Below are 18,028 nucleotides of genomic sequence, written 5' to 3' on the forward strand. Positions count from 1 at the left end.
TCCCTTCGTGTCGGGCCGCGACAAAAATTTAAAATTCAGACAAACCAGAACTACCCTGACAGACTTATAGATCAATTCCTATAGCTCTGTCTTACAATCCAAATTCCAAAACTATTGCTCTGATACCACTTAAGTTTGTCACGACCCAACCCGACCGGGACGGATCCCGCTCGCATCGGGTCGCGACGGAACTATTGAAAATTCAGAATCTAGCTTTGGAATTTGCTTAAAAACTTTCTTCCAAATATTAAATAGAGAGAAAAATACATAGGTACTATAAACATCCAAATACAGAACAGTTCATCTATATTTTCTTTCATCAAAACAATCATATACAATACAATCCATGACTTCAGACAGAAATAACATAACAGAACAGAAAAGTCATGACTGTACAAAAAATCAAAAGTATAAAATACCTAATCTCAGATCAGACACAGAACTTTTAGTCCAAGACCTCATTCCCTTTTCCCATAACCTAAAAACCACGCAAAAAATAAGGATGAGCTAACAGCTCAGCAAGACATCACTCACCAATCAAAATAGTCAGAAATTCACATCAGAAAATACAATAGAAAATAGCGAAATCGTAGAACAGACAGAACAAATACTTGATCAACAGAAATCAAACAACTGATATAAAAAACTGAAGTCATTTCAAATCGGATATCATAAGGCTTTCAATTCACAGAGCAGACAGAATCATATAGAAAATCAAAAATCATATATCGGATAATTCATAAAACAGACCAGATTATCAGATATCAATCATCAAAATTCCCTGACCCTGACAGAATCTCAACGGACTCTGGCCCCTTATGCCTCCCTTCCCTGACACAGACATAATCTCGACGGATTATGGCCCCTTATGTCTCCCGTCGTGCTTATAGCACCAGAACATATCAGATATACAGAATTTCCGGAACATAACTTATTTTCAGATTTCAGATTTTCCCGGACACAGACAGAATCTCAAAGGATTCTGGCCCCTTATAACTCCCTTCTGATAGCATGCACACATCAAAACATTTAAATAAGAAAATCGGACTTCGTCAGAAAATTCGTCAGCGGCATAACGACATTATACGGAATTTACACATAAATCACAGATTCAGAAATTTACCAAATTATCACAGAATATCCACAACAACATTATGAGACTTTCATTGTACTGACGTAACATTTTTTCAACATCCTGATAACTTGCAATTCAATTAAAACGTCGCAGAATTCAAAATATCCGGTAAAAATATTCCAGAAAATACTCAAAACGTGCACAATTATCATCTCAGAAATATACCAAAAGCTACGCGGTAAAACATTTATCAGTGCGAAATAAAATCAATTATTCGCTAACGGAAACAAAATTCTAGACAGAAAAGTCGTCAAAATTCTCGTTTCTAAAAATTGAGAAAGGCGGAATGTGCCTTACCTCGAGTCGATCAACTTTTCCAACTACGGCGACGGACGAAAACGGGTCGAAGTCGCTCAAAAATCCACTTTTCTTCTTTTCCCTTCATTTTTCTCTCTCCACAGCTTTCTCTCTTTTCAAAAATGATACTATTCAGATATTTATTAAGCAGGATCGTCCAGGACGATGTCTCGATCGTCCCGGGACGATCTTCTCTGGACTCAAAACATCCAGACGAAAATAAATTCCAATTTTCTTCGTCCCTGTACGAAACTCTCTGTTTGGTTTGTCCCGACGGTTCGTCCCGACACTTACAGATTCGTCCAGACGAACCATACATATTTCTTCACAATTTCTTTAGTTCGTCCCGTACTAAAGCCAGTTCGTCCGAATAATCAGCTTTGGAAGAAATCATGAAAGGGTTTTACAGTGACAACGACCAAATAATCAGGCGAAGGTGGAAGAAATCATGAAGAACCACAAATTGCCAAAATAAAAGAAAAAACAATATAAAGAGAAGGGAATAAAACACTTGCTAAAAGCAGAAATTCTACATGAGCACCACTCGAGGAGTACGACTCCCAAAACCTTAGCAGAGCTATTGAATCTTTTATAGAGAACACATTAGTATAGGTCACTACACACAATTAGGTTTCATGGCCATAGTTTGACTATAATTTACATCATTTTTTACATAAATAAATAGTTCTTAAGAAAAAAAAAGTTTTATTACAATTTAAAAAAAAAAGCACTAAAGAGCTGTTTTAAAAAATAATAAAAAGTTGTCTCACATAAAAACTCACACTCATCAAGACCAGGCAACGTTGGATTGATTTAGTTACTGTCAATTAGAATTATAAAGTATGGGTGATGAACCAAATTTTATTTCAAGCCCACCACATCAATATAAACTTATTTAGCCTTTGGTTCACTAAAAATTAAATAAATGAAGCATTAATTAGAATATTATAATTTATTTGAGTGATAAAACTTACATTAGAATTTATGTATGATTTGCTATAAAAAAATAAGTTTCATTTGAGATAATTTTTTTTACTTCTTCTAAAATTATTTTTTAATATATTATTTTTCAATTAATCGATTTAAATAAAATATTGAACCTAATAAATTGTATTCGAATTTTGTAATTAATTAAATTTTCTACCGTGATTTTTTTTTTATTTTTTAAAAAAATAGAGACAATTATGCTCAATTTCATTCTAAAAAATAAAATTACCTATAATGCCACGTGTTAAATAATAAATGATTTGGTACCGACACGCGGCTTGTAGTTTTGGTCTCTCCCGCCGTGTAAACGAACGTCTCTGATGGTATCCACGTAATCGACCTTCGTTCGCGGATCTTTCTCAGCCTCCTCCGACTCCGTTCTCCGACAACGTCTCCGACCAAATGTGTTAGCGAAACTGAGAGAGTGAGTGAGAGAGAGAAGAAGAAGAAGAAGAAAACCTCAGTAGTTTTCTTTTCTCCTCTCCCTCGAAAATGGCGGAATAAAACAAAAAACCCTACTGAAGCACCTCATCTCCTTTCTTGAAGAAACGAGTCTCTCCCCATCCCCGATCACGGTAAGATATGCTACCGCCGCCGATCATAATCACCACCGGGATCTTCCTCCTCACTCCAGCCCGTCATCAAGATCTCTTGATTCGTCATACCGGCACTTAGGGTTTCTGGGCGCCGCCATGGCATCCGAGGAGTTGCGTCTTGTCCAATCGCAGAGGATGGAGAACGGATCCAGCTCCCGGATGGTATTTCGCGATGACTCAATTCCCTTTGCCCTCACTGGTAGCTGCGTAGAACACCGGAAGTCCCGCCCCGCTTGCGGCTTCGTCATGGAGGGTAACAAGTTGTTCCCCAACGATAAGGGAGAGGTACATTTGTTTCAGAATCAGGAGGCGGCGTTGCGTCGGAGCTTGTACCTTACACCTGGACGAATTGAGCGGGATGAGGGGAATGGCCGTACTCGAGGCTGGAATATTGAAGGCAATGGGGGTTCGGGGAGCGGTGGAGATGGATCGGATGGGGATGGGGACGAGGATGATGAGGAAGATGGGGTTGAAGATGATGAACTCGACGAAGGGGATGGCGAGGTTGACGGCTTGGTTTCTGTTGATTTGGGGAATGCTAATAAGAATAACAATAATAGCAGTGATAGTGTACAGAGTAGTTCGGAGAAGATCTGCAGTGACAAGGCAAACCTGCAGGAACACCATTCCTGTTTTGGTGAGAAAGGGGGGAATTCTTGACTTTGATTTTATTTAATGTCTGTTGTTTGTTTTTTGAGCATTTATGTGTGTTTTAGGACTGAGTAGAACAGTTATGGCCAAGGTGAATGAAATGAGGGGAAATTCAGGTGAGCAGCATCACCACTGTGAAGGAGGGAATAATTATGAGAATGCAATCACTGTGGTAGAGCCTGAGCTCTACTGCAGTCAGATTTTTCATGGAGTTGATGGGTCTACTTCTGTGCGAAAGGCTTTAGGAGGAGAAAATGGATATGGTTTCAGTGGCAGAAAGGAAGCTAGTTTTTCGGTTTATCCTGGAGAATCTATACGAGCACATCTTTCTGATCCTGTTACGTGAGTTTGTACTAATAGCCTTTTCGAACGTGACCAATATTTTTCACTCCATCTATGAAAGTTATTTATTGTCACAAGTATCTAATTAGCACTTACCTTCCTCCCTTACAGCGGCCAATTGGTTTGCTTAAATCAAATTGTTTTTCTAGTGCATGTGCACATCAGCTTTTGTGAAATCAGCATCATTACAACAAATGCTTTCTTTCTATATATTTGATGTAGTATAGTTAAAATCTACTGCTAAACGATGTAGTCTATCCGGGTTATTTTCTTCTCAAGATATTAACCTTTTTGTCTATTTGGAGTTATCAGTATTAATCTCAATAGTTATTTTTCATTTGGGACTATTTCAGGCTAAAAGTTTGCACTTTGTTAAGTTAAATATACTAAATATCTCTTTCAATAAGTAGAGAACATGGAGCCCTTCTAACTTTTGGTTTCATAGATTATTCAATTTTTTAATATGAATCTAGCTTTAAATTTCTGGTTGAGTACCTCATAATGTTTGTATACCTAAATGCTTCATAGGATGGGATTTATTTCAGAAAATTAGTCTTCACATTGTTATTTTCAGTGTGCTACATGAAATAAAGTCACTGCTATTTTTACAAAAAATGAATGAGCTTCTCGACTAGCCCATTTTTTTTATGGTCCTTAAATCATAGAGTGGGTACACCTTACAATATCTATGTTAGTGATTTTTATTTTATGTTACAATAAGCTGACCCCACGTAGTGGGATAAAGGCTTAATGTTGTTGTTGTTGTTTCAAATGAATCAAAATTGTGTTGTGACAGGTTTTTGAAAAGCCATGTGGTTGCAACATATAGCAAAAAACCCAAAAATGTTTATTCTGTTGAAGTACTTTAGAAATTTTTTTAAGATAATATGATATTGATTGATTTTGCATCATTTCACTTTAATATTGAAGGGCTCAACCCCATATTAGTAGCATCTTTGCCCAACGCCCTTTCTTTTATTTCAAATATTGCCTACTTATCTCCTAGAATGTCTATTGATGATTCCTTGGGGTTGTGAATGTTTGGGTCCATGATATATTTTCTTTCAACATCAATTAGTCCATATAGCACTGACCATGTTTTTGTTGGCCTTTGTTGGTTTGTATAATGCATTTGTTTCCAAGTTAATTTCATTTTTTTAGTACTAACTCTTTTTCGATCCTCTTCACTACAAAAGAAAAAAAATGCTTTTCTTATATTTATTTATTTATTTGTTATCTAGTGGTGTCCTTATGGATGATGCAATAATTCTACCTTGTGGGCATTCCTTTGGAAGCGGTGGAATGCAACATGTTCAAAGAATTGTAAGTTCTTTTTAGTATGCAAATTATGTTGTTTTCATTTGCATTTTAGTCATTATGTAGATATGTGCAAAAGAAAGAAGATATCACTTCTTGATATTTATTATATATGTGTACCTGCATTGCTCAATTTGAGAAGTCGTTTAAATGATTTTCATAGATTGTGCATAAGTTTTACAATACGTTTTTTTACTTATGGGCTATTTGGTTTGCTGAAAAAGGAATTTAGGGACTATTTGATTGCTTGAAAAATAAATACAGTATAAAGTAAATGCAATGTATTTATAATGCTTTGGAGCTGTTTGGTTGTCTATAAAGTAAATGTAAGAGAATTGTTTTTCTTGTTTGGTGAGGTATATGCAGTGTAAAATAAAAGCAGAGTATTTTGAATACTTTTGTGCTGTTTGATATAATGTGTAGTATCAAGTTTAGTATACTATTGAAATGGAATGACAACAATACTATTCAATGTTTTAACATGATATTTATTATTTGAACAATATGAAACTTTCATATGTCAGAGCACTTGAAAATATAAATCAGACACATGAAAATGAGCAATCATACCTAGAGTAAACTTAATATTGCTACAAACATTCTCAACATTATCATTAATGTTTCATAAATCCAAAATACACTTGAAGACACGACAACTAAAAATGTTTATATATATAATACAAAATAACTCCAAAAATATCTAGCTATTACAATTCAAAGTTCTAACATTTTTCACCACATAATTCATTTTCCTAGCTCTTTACACATCTACCTAACCTTCGATTTCATAGGTTTTGAGAGGAATGATTTCATCATTGTAGAATTCGATAAGTTGTCATATATTGTATCAATCTCTTCCTCGAAAAAGTCAAAGATACTTGAAAGCTTAATCATCAGCTCACTGAACATTTTTCTTTCCTTGGTGACTCTTGATGTACTCCGAATAGCATTAACTACTTGAGTAACACTATCCGCACATATGTTCTTACAAGGATTTCATAACATTTTCAATTTTTTAAGCAGATATTTTTCAAAACTATGACCTCAAAGCATTTGTCAATTATCATTTATTCAAATGCCTGGAGATAGAAAATTTGATCACCTATACTTCGGCAGAGCTCGACATTTTCTTTGAGAAGAAGAAAATGGTAGCCAAAAAATCATAAGATGGGAGAAAATGCAGATTTTGTTCTTCCTAGAACGTTAAAAACAGAGAAAACAAATTGAAATTTCTAATTGGAATAAAATGTGAATTGAAATGGGGAGAAAAGATACCTAGGTTGCTAGTGAGACCAATATGTGTCTCGGGAAAAGATACCTAGGTCGTGGCATGCTGTGGAGGGAAGAAGAAGTGTCGCGGGCAAGACACTTACAGGCTATGAAGGTCGTCAATAGGCACTTGATACGTGCTGCAAAGATTGTCAACAGGCACTCAATTTTGTGGAAGTAACGACGAGATGGCTTTGCGAAGGGAAGCAAGACGTTGTGGGAGAAAGACACGCTGTTGGGGTTCCGCTCCTTTTTTACGCCACAGAAGAGCGGTGTATTTGGAACCCACTTGATTTTAGCGGGGTTTGAATACATGCTGAATACATCGCATAATGACTTTGTAATGTTTTACATTTTTACTATTCATTTACTTTACGTCGAACCAAACGTCAAAATTTGAGAAGTGCGTGTGTTTACTTTATAGTTTATGCTAATTGTGGTAAATCAAACAACCCCTTAGAGTAAAATAAATGTACTGTAATTAAATTTATTTGAAGTGATTGCGCCAACTCCAGTGGAAGAGGCAATGACAACGATAGAGGTGACAACGCAGTCAACTTGCGGTGAAAAATGAATCCAACTAAAAATATGTGAGTTTACAATACATAAAAAATGAACTACAAAGTGAAAAAAGAATCCCTAAAGATTTACACTGTATTCCTTCTTCATCAAACCAAACACTAAAAATTTGAAATCTCTTGCATTTGGAATACTTTGCATTCCTTTTTGGGTAAACCAAACAGCCCCTTTAGTGTTTTTGGTTATTAAATCTTAACCATAGAAGTCCCTTTTTATTCAATATTCTTCCAAGCGTGTGCTTTTATGCAAAGTGTGTACCGAAGATATATTCAATTGGTATGAGCTCTAACACCAATACTTGACCCCTCAAATTTTTTCAGAATTCACTTTAGTTGATGAAGATTCTAGTACAATGGAGTTTCAGTTTTTGTGTAACCAATCCACTTATGGGTTTTGTAATGTGTTTAAAATACTTTTTTATTTTTTAAATCTTTTGAGCTATATTGATGATATGAAAAAGGTTTCTCTACCCAACTAGTACAAAAGAAGTCTTCTGGGCCGTTTGGTGGATGATATGAAGATTCATTCTAGTGCAAAAAAAAAAAGTTTTCAAGGGTGTTAGGCGGATGATTATGTACAACACATGGAATATCATTCAGTGAGTTGCTTAGAGACTCTTTCTAAAGTCGTGACTGCATTGCTAAAACATAGAGCAAGGATAAATTTAACATGTCAAAGGTTTATACAAAAAAGGATTTGGGATAAAATTTTGAAAGAAATTAGGAATAGTAATAAAATATACGAGTTAGTTTTGAATAGAATAAGCTTTGGCTATCTAATTATAAATCCATCATATAAAATTCAAATGTAATTGAAGGCCGATGGTTGATTAAATTCTAACAAAATGGCAGTCATAATTTTTTCTATCATTTTATTTCATCTGAATATATAAAATAAAGGATAGGAAGGTTTTATCCACCTAGTCATAAAACAGGATTGTTCAACGTCAATCCTTAGTCACAAGCTATTATTTTTTTAGGATTATTTAATGTGGCATGTGTATATGCCAATTATTAGAAATTTTTACATAAATTGTCATTATGATTGATTTTAAAGGTCATTTGGATCACCAATATTTTAGTTAGTTTGGATTTGTTTATCAGTGTTCATGAAGACCTCCAAGCATGGAGATATATTTTTAGAGCTTAATGTTTGGAGGATCTACGACGAGAGTCTTCTATTTATATTTTCTTATGATTGTGCTCTTCATCTTCATTTCTTCCTTTTTGGAATGTATTTCCTTTCTAGTACCTCATCAAATGATGGATTTCTCATTCATCTCTGTTTTTTTGATGGATTTCGGTGGTTTCACATTACAAGGATAGATCTTGAATCCTTCCTCAAACAACATTTTAACTCTCCTAGTGCTTTTTGTAGCCTAGTGGAATTGATGCAATGTATGTTGCTTATCTTAATCCTTATTAGTTCATATAGTTTCAATATTATTTAATATAATATTGCTAGAAGTTAAATACTAATGGTTAAAATGACATTTGTCGTGTGGAAATAGTTTATTTTTATTTGATAATGGGCAGCTCTGAATTTTGAATAATTTTTATTGTTATACTAATTGTAGTTGAGAGATGTAATTATGATGGTTGACTATAAAATGAAGAAAGGACTTCTTTTGGCACGCCTTTTGGGGATTAGCTCCTCTCATGTTTCTCTTTATCTCTATCTTCAACATGGTTTACTTGCATATTTAATGTTGTTTAATATACTTAAGCCTCTCTAATGATTTGAGTGATAGTATTGGTATGTCTTTATTGATCATTGTTTTTTTTTAATTGCTCACTAGTCGCATGATTAAATTAGTATCAATTTTATATCATAATTATAACATGAGGACCATTTTTGTTTAATTTTGCATAATGGATGTACTAAATTGGAGAGACGTGATACTTTTGGGGACTAAATTGGCAACGCATGAATATTCAGGGGAGTTTTAGATTTTTTTTTTACGATCTTAATTTCCATTGACTAATACCAGTTAGTTGATTTACGTATGCATGTGAAGTTCTGCACAAGGCAAGAGGGAGGAAGGCTTAGCTCTTTGGAGCCCATACTCATTAATACCAAATAATGCATCAATAGCATAAAGTTCATATGGAGCCATAGCACTATCAATGTCATATAAATAGAATATAAGATTATTTTAACATTATGGAGGTTAACGAAAGGCAATTAGATTGAAAGATAAAATTATCATTGCGATGAAAGCAGCTAGATTTCCAAATAAAACTATCATGGTTGTAATAATAAGAAATAGTATGTCAAAATACTTAACAGTAAATGCAGCAATGTGACTTACATTAAAATAATAATACTGTAAATTGAACAACATAAGAAACAATAATTAAAAAAAGTCAAAGCAATGATATCTTACCACAATGTCTTTAACAATTTACTGAATTAAATCAAACAAAACTAAACATTAACAGACAAACAATCAAAGTATAATAGAGGAAGAAAATGCATAGTAATAGTAAGAAGGAAATAACATAAATAATTATTGGTTTGAAGAGGGAGGAGGGCATGGGCCTCTCTACACGGAAATGTAAGGCAACATCAAGGACAAGGGTAAGGAAAAAGTTGGCTTCAAATAGAAATCGTCAGCAAGCAAACAAGAAAAAAACTAATTATATGGACAATTTACAAATCATCAACAATCATGCCAACTGGATCCAACCGAGAAGATTGTTTTTGGAAAGAGCCATTTATCTTAGAACCAAAAACTAGAATAATTACATAGACAATATACCAAAAAACTAACCTTGACTCCCTCCATGCCCACAAATGCGAGGGCCTTTAATGACTCTCGTAGGCATGGAGCATCGCCTGCAATGAAGATTAACCATAGTTTGAAAGCTTGAGAAGAAGATGAATATGGGGTCTTTTGGTCAAATTAACTAAATATTTAACGCCATTAAAATAAATGAACTTCTTGATGACCGAAAACTATGGAGGGATTTGTAACGAAATCTCCAAATGCGCTAGCGATCTAAATGCAACTTTTACAAAAATATTGACCCAGGTTCAAAGCACAAACCAAATTTCAGTGATTTGCTAGATATTAACCTGTTAATCTATTACACCCTTTCATGTTGGATAATTATATCAGCTAACTCGCGGATTGCTACTTATGCTTAATCATTCTTTTAGTCTGTTTTCATAGTGTCCAGGAAATGGTACTTTATATTTGAGATATTGATAAGATTATATTTACTATGATAAAATTGATGATTTATTGTTGTGTTTTGCCTGCAGAAAGCTTGTTTTAAATGTTCGTTGCCAATTTCAGAAGATTCATTTCGACCAAATTTAGGTATAACTTTAATTTTGTTTCTTGTCCTGAGACTGACCTGCAAAGGAGTTTCATGCTAGCAAACACTGTGATAAACTAGGTTGGATAAATCTTAATTACCTCGTTCTCATTCAGTTCTCTAGGCTGTGGTAATTATTAATCAAAAGTTTTTTATTGATTTTTTTATGCTTCCAGCTATCAGTGGTATATATGCTTTCTTTTTTATGTTTGCACTCGTGTGATTAGTTTCTTTGCAATAATTCATCACATGTTTTGGACTTTTTTTTTGGATATATTGTTTTGTGTTTTAGTGTTGTAGCTTTCATGACAAATCTTCTTTAGATTGCACGCTGGTTTTCCATTAAGAACTGTAGTTTTTATAGCAGTCACTGGCCACCTTTTTTTAGCCAATTCTCATTATATTTTGCTTTGATTGATATGCATTCATCCGTTCATCATTTCTTATGTTTGTATATTTTGGTGGGCATGTGCTCACACTCTAATGGGATAAAGGCTTTTTCTTGTATGTTCTCACACTTCTTTATTTAAAACATTCTGAGATTGTGGTTTTATTTTTTAACTGGTTTAGTACTTATCCCTCAAGCCTATTGCTTCCTGTGCCATAAATTTTCATCATATTTGGCTATCGGAAACTCTGTTCAATCATTAGATTGTTGTACTTGTAGGCTTGTCTTATTCATGTTCCATAAGTTTACACCTGTGATACGTCATTGATTGTTTATGATTCTTGATACTTTCTAAGATGTTTATGGACATGAATACAATGGTGATATTTCACGGTATGTACTTAAAAATATTGCCATTTACCTACACTAGCAAAAGAAGAAGCATGTTGTTACGCCCTCTTCTGCGAGCAGGAGCCAGCTGAACCACGGGATCCAGCCGAACGCTGTAGATTCTCTGGGCGGGAGCCAGCAGATTAGGGAAGGGAGTTCGGCCCCCCTTGTGGGGCCCATAAAAGCTGTAATTCAATATGTAAGGAGGAGAAATAAATGTGGAGATATTTAGGAAGGTTTTAATTAAAATTTTGAGGAAATATTTTAGAGAAAGAGATCCAAATTGAATTCAAATTAGAGATGAAATCAATTTAGGAAAGGGGGCTAATTTAGGAGGGAATTACTGAATTCGAGCAGCGTATTTATAGCTAACCATGTTGTATTTTCAGCATGCTGTGATTTGTGTTGTTGTTGTCTTTTTTGTGAGTTTCCTAGCTGCTTCTTGGGTTGTGGGAGAGCCGATCTAACTCTCGAATAGTACATCAATTGTATATTGCATTATTTTTTAGGAGAAATCGAAAAACAATCATTATATTTGTGCTCCTACGCTTTTCTTCTTTTTTGTTTGCTGATTTTACTTCCAAGACGTATAAAATTGATATAAGAGCGAGATTTTTCGGAGACAATGGCAGCAAAGAAGGTAGATGCTTTGGAAGGCGAGATGGAGCAATTCAAATTTGGCGTGGAGAAGAAGTTCTCAACTATGGAAGAAATGTTTTTCATCTATGGAAAACTGATTTGGATGGGTGGAGGAGATGATAAAGAAGCTAATGGAGATTCAATCTAAAACTCCACCGGTGGTTCTGATTGCCAACCCCAACCTAGAATCGACTAGGACCTTGGCCGAAACTAAGGAAAATGAGATCAGATAGTAAGAGTTGGATGAGGAAAGCTTCTTTCATCAAGAACCACCTCCCACAGCTCCGATAAGGGGCGAATTAGGGATTCCGAATAGGGGGACTATAAGAAGGGAGTTTTATGGTGGGGGTGGTGGAGTGACCGAGCACACTATGGGAGGCCGTTTGGGCAAGGAGAATAGCCAACCGGAGGATGAGGGGGATGAACCAAGCCATGGGGATCGGGTCATGAGTGGCAGATGGAAGAAAGGTGGGATTCCCACCCTCGATACATGGGGGAGCCAATGGCGGGCGAGGAAGTTGGGGTGGAGAAGTGAAGGTGAGGAAGTTGAAGATGTCGGTGTTCGAAGGGGTGGATGCCCATGGGTGGGTATGTTGACCCCTATATCTCAAACCACACGAGAAAAGACACAAACTGATAAATAAAGCAATATGAACCTTAGCACCACATGTCACTTGAAGGGTCAAAAGACCTCTGATTGCCAAACGGACAGCATCATTGCGATCAGGATATCAAATTTTCCTAGATCAAGGCCCGTCGCAATCAAATCGGATGAAATTGGTCAAAAGAGACGACCGACACCCGAAATTAAAGTGCTCTTGTATGTTCTCACACTTCTTTATTTAAAACATTCTGAGATTGTGGTTTTATTTTTTAACTGGTTTAGTACTTATCCCTCAAGCCTATTGCTTCCTGTGCCATAAATTTTCATCATATTTGGCTATCGGAAACTCTGTTCAATCATTAGATTGTTGTACTTGTAGGCTTGTCTTATTCATGTTCCATAAGTTTACACCTGTGATACGTCATTGATTGTTTATGATTCTTGATACTTTCTAAGATGTTTATGGACATGAATACAATGGTGATATTTCACGGTATGTACTTAAAAATATTGCCATTTACCTACACTAGCAAAAGAAGAAGCATGTTGTTACGCCCTCTTCTGCGAGCAGGAGCCAACTGAACCACAGGATCCAGCCGAACGCTGTAGATCCTCTGGGCGGGAGCCAGCAGATTAGGGAAGGGAGTTCGCCCCCCTTGTGGGGCCCATAAAAGCTGTAATTCAATATGTAAGGAGGAGAAATAAAGGTGGAGATATTTAGGAAGGTTTTAATTAAAATTGTGAGGAAATATTTTAGAGAAAGATATCCAAATTGAATTCAAATTAGAGATGGAATCAATTTAGGAAAGGGGGCTAATTTAGGAGAGAATTACTGAATTAGAGAAGCCTATTTATAGCTAACCATGTTGTATTTTCAGCATGCTGTGATTTGTGTTGTTGTAGTCTTTTTTGTGAGTTTACTAGCGGCTTCTAGGGTTGTGGGAGAGCCGATCTAACTCTCGAATAGTACATCAATTGTATCTTGCATTATTTTTTAGGAGAAATCGAAAAACAATCATTATCTTTGTGCTCCTACGCTTTTCTTCTCTTTTGTTTGCTGATTTTACTTCCAAGACGTATAAAATTGATATAAGAGCGAGGTTTTTTGGAGACAATGACAGCAAAGAAGGTTGATGCTTTGGAAGGCGAGATGGAGCAATTTAAATTTGGCGTGGAGGAGACGTTGTCAACTATGGAAGAAATGTTTTTCATCTATGGAAAACTAATTTGGATGGGTGGAGGAGATGATAAAGAAGCTAATGGAGATTCAATCTAAAACTCCATCGGTGGTTCTGATTGCCAACCCCAACCCAGAATCGACTAGGACCTTGGCCGAAACTAAGGAAAATGAGATCAGATAGGAAGAATTGGATGAGGAAAGCTTCTTTCATCAAGAACCACCTCCCACAGCTCCGACAAGGGGCGAATTAGGGATTCCGAATAGGGGGACAATAAGAAGGGAGTTTTATGGTGGGGGTGGTGGAGTGACCGAGCACTATGGGAGGCCGTTTGGACAAGGAGAATAGCCAACCGGAGGATGAGGGGGATGAACCAAGCCATGGGGATCGGGTCATGAGTGGCAGATGGAAGAAAGGTAGGATTCCCACCCTCGATACACGGGGGAGCCAATGGCGGAAGAGGAAGTTGGGGTGGAGAAGTGAAGGTGAGAAAGTTGAAGATGTCGGTGTTCGAAGGGGTGGATGCCCATGAGTGGGTATATCGAGTGGAGAGGTATTATGCGGTGAATGGGTTGAAAGAGGAGTAGAAGCTTACAGCCGCAGGGTTACGTTTGGAGAGGAAAGCCCTCGCTTGGTGCAGTGGAGAGAAGCTAGATATTCAATCCGTTTGTGGGAGGAGTTTAAGGATTGCTTGTTGGAACGTTTCCGAGCTAATAGGGAAGGAGACCTACACGAGCAACTCCTTCCTTGTCTCAAGAATGTTGAGGGGAATTTCAGAGTTAGTGTTGGAGAAAAATTCATGAAGGGCCCCAAGCCCAACATATGAGAGGACGTTCTATTGCTGCGCCTGAGGAGGTTATACGCGATGATGGAGCTAGCCTAGATAGTGTAGGATTGGAGACAGGTGGAAAAGAGCACTAAAAGAGGGGTTGTGAGTGGCTCTTACAGAAGTACCTTGACTTTACTGGCACTGAGGACCTAGACAATGTCATTTCAGCGGGAAGCACGGAGGAACAAAGGTGGGGAAGCTTACCCGGGGGCCAACTTCAAGTGCCTCACAAAGGCAGAGATGCTGGACAAGAAAGCGAAAGATCTATGCTTTAACTTTGATGAGAAGTATGCACCAGGTAATCGGTGCAAGGGCCGTACACTCCATGTCCTTATGGTTTGCGAGGAGACTGACAGTGAGAATATGGTGTAGGAAGCAGGAGGGGAGCACTGACATCTAGATGTTGCGGAATTGTCCCTTAATTCAGTGGTGAGGTTTACTCCAAGTCTCACCGTGAAGGCGAGAGGGCAGATTGGGGAGCAGTCAGTGGTAGTTTTGGTGGATAGTGGGCTACTCATAACTTCATCTCCAATCGGGTCGTGAATTAGTTAGGATTGAAGTTGGTGGATACAGGGAGCTTTGGAGTCATGATGGGAACATGAAAGGTAGGGATTGAAGTTGGTGAATACAGGAAGCTTTGGAGTCATGATGAGAACATGAATCGTACAGATTTGGGGAATTTGCAGGGGTTGGTTTTGGCGCTTTATGACGTACAAATAGTGGAGATTTTCTAACATTGGATTTGGGGAGCACCAATGTGATCCTAGGTATGAAGTGGTTACAGACGATTGGGGTGACAAAGGTGAACTGGAAGTCCTTGACTATGGAGATTTAGATAGAGGGGAAGAAGGTGGTGTTGCAATGAGATGTCGGTCTGCGCAGAAGCATGATTTCACCCAAAATCATGGTCAATGCAATACAGGGAGTAGGGTTGAGCTACTTGGTCGAGCTGCATAGCCTAGAGGGGATTCAAGATTCAAAGCGGGTTAAGGTCCTTGAATGTGTACATCAGCTTCCGCAGTAGTTTCCTAAGGTTTTTCAGTAGCTGAACATATTACCACCACCCCGGGATCACGAGCATGTTATTACTCTGAAAGAGGGAGGTTCCCCTATCAATGTACGATTGTACCGGTACATGCAGATTCAGAATGATGAGATAGAGAGGCTCATCAGAGAGATGCTTGAGGCAAAGGGATTATCAGGCCCAGTGTGAGCCCCTTTTTCAACTCAATTTTATTAGTGAAAAAGAATGACAATTGAAAGTTTTGCATGGACTATGAGGCCCTAAACAAGGAAAAACTATGTTGGATAAGTTTTCTATACTCTTGATTGATGAGCTGTTGGATGAGTTGTTTGGGGCGGTCATCATCTTTTCAAAGATTGACATGAAACCAGGGTACCACCAGATCAGAATGAAGCTGAGGGATGTGCACAAGACCGCTTTCAGGACTCATGAGGATCACCACAAGTTTTTGGTGATGCCTTCAGCTTTACCAATGTTCCATTCACTTTTCATTCCCTCATGAATCCACTTTTTCAACCCTATCCCAAAAAGTTCATCTTTGTATTTTTTATGATATCCTGATCTATAGTCGAACGAAGGTAGCGCATGTGGGTCACCTAAAGACTGTATTGGAGAATTTGAGGGAGCACCACCTGTATGCCAACCTGAAGAAATATTCTTTTGCATAACCACAGGAAGAGTACCTGGGACATGTGGTAAGCAAAGCAGGGGTAGTAGCAGACCAATCTTGGTTTGAGGCTATGGTGGATTGGCCTTTACCTAAGAACCTGAGAGAGCTAAGAGGGTTCTTAGGCCTCTTCAGATACTACTCGGAAGTTTGTACCAGAGTATGGCACGATAGCATGACCATTGAGTAAGCAACTGAAGGACAGTTTCAATTGGGGAGAGGCAGCAACACATGCTTTCGAGCAGCTGAAGAAAGCAATAATCAGCGTGCCAGTGATAGTGCTTCCTGACTTCAGGAAGCCATTTGTGGGGGAGACAAATGCATCAGGATGCGAACTGGTAGCAAAGCTTATGCGGGGTCATTGGACCATTGCTTATTTCAGTCAGTTGCTCATTACCAAGGCGAGACTCAAGTCTGTATACGAGCGGGAGTTGATGGCAATTGTCTTGGTTATCCAAAAGTGATGACTTTATTTGTTTGGACGACATTTTATCATCATGACAGACCAGAGTCTGAAGTTTATACTGGAATAGAGGATTGTGACTGAGAAGCACCAGAGGTGGTTGTCCAAGTTATTAGGATATGACTTCAATATTCAGTGTTTCCTAGGGCTGCAGAATATGGCTGCGGATGCACTATCATAGTAGACGGACGAGCCAGGGTCAACAACTCTGTCATACCAATGGTCCTAGATTGAGAAAAATTAAGATAGGAGAGCGAATAGGATGAGGATCTAAGGAAGATTAGAACCGAGTTGTTGTAGAACCCAGACAGTCATCCCGGTTGCACGCTACGGGGGTCCGAATTGCTACATCAAGGCCGCTTTGTTTTACCAAGGAGATTGGGGTATATCCCCAATCTATTGTAGGAGTTTCATGGAAACGAAGTTAGAGGACATTCATGAGCTAAAAAAAACCTACAATCGGCTATTTGTTTAATTATACTGGCGTGGATGCGCTGAAATGTAGAGGATTGGGTAGCGAGATGTGATCTATGTCAGAGGCACAAGTACTTAGCCATGACACCAAGAGGGTTACTATACCTTCTAGCTATGTTGGAGAGGGTGTGGGTGGAGGTGATGATGGACTTCATCGAGGGGTTGCCACGTTCGGAGAGATTTTTTATGATACTGGTAGTAGTGGATCGTCTAAGCAAGTATACACACTCCATCCCTTTGAAGTACCCTTATACCGTGGTCTCTATGGCTATTACTTTCATATGGGAGGTGGCATGCTTAAATGGATTTCTAGAATCCATTATGTCAGATAGAAATAAGATGTTCCTTAGCCCATTTCTGGAAGGAGTTGTTTCGTTTACAGGAGACGACCCTAAAGAGAAGTACAACATATCATCCCCAGACGGATGGCCAGACAAAGGTGGTTAACAGAAGCATAGAGTTCTATTTGAGATGCTTTGTATCAGATACACCAAAAAATTTGGCAAAGTGAATGGCTTGGGCCAAATATTGGAACAGCACTTTGTACCATTCAGCAGCATAGACCGCACCTTTTAGAATTCTTTGTGGGAGATTCATTTATTTGATCCATTATGGACATAAAACTACACCATTATCCAATCTAGATCAGTACTTAGGAGAGAGGGACATGGTACTATCTCAGCTCAAGGATATATGTTGAGGGCCCAACAGATCATGAAGAGGAAGACTAATGAGCACAGAACAGAAGTACACTTCGAGCCCGAAGATATGGTGTACTTGAAGCTAAGACCCTACATGCAGAAGACATTAGCCAAGAGGAGGAATAGGAAATTATCCCCATGATACTTTGGGTCTTATGATGTTTTGGAACACATT

General features: G+C 37.7%; 1 protein-coding gene across 1 annotated transcript in view; it reads left to right on the top strand.

Moving 5' to 3' along the window:
* Nucleotides 1-2,759: 2,759 nt before the first annotated feature.
* The window catches only part of LOC110102899 (U-box domain-containing protein 62-like), a 24,007-nt gene continuing 8,738 nt past the window's right edge, over nucleotides 2,760-18,028 (top strand). The window contains exons 1-4 of the mRNA XM_020831405.2: nucleotides 2,760-3,652; nucleotides 3,732-4,008; nucleotides 5,250-5,331; nucleotides 10,441-10,498. Coding sequence (XP_020687064.1) covers nucleotides 3,112-3,652; nucleotides 3,732-4,008; nucleotides 5,250-5,331; nucleotides 10,441-10,498 — 958 coding nt within the window. The 5' untranslated portion in view covers nucleotides 2,760-3,111. The remainder of the gene's footprint in view (nucleotides 3,653-3,731; nucleotides 4,009-5,249; nucleotides 5,332-10,440; nucleotides 10,499-18,028) is intronic.

This window comes from Dendrobium catenatum, unplaced genomic scaffold, assembly GCF_001605985.2.
Source record: "Dendrobium catenatum unplaced genomic scaffold, ASM160598v2 fragScaff_scaffold_1567, whole genome shotgun sequence".
Classification (NCBI taxonomy): Eukaryota; Viridiplantae; Streptophyta; class Magnoliopsida; order Asparagales; family Orchidaceae; genus Dendrobium; species Dendrobium catenatum.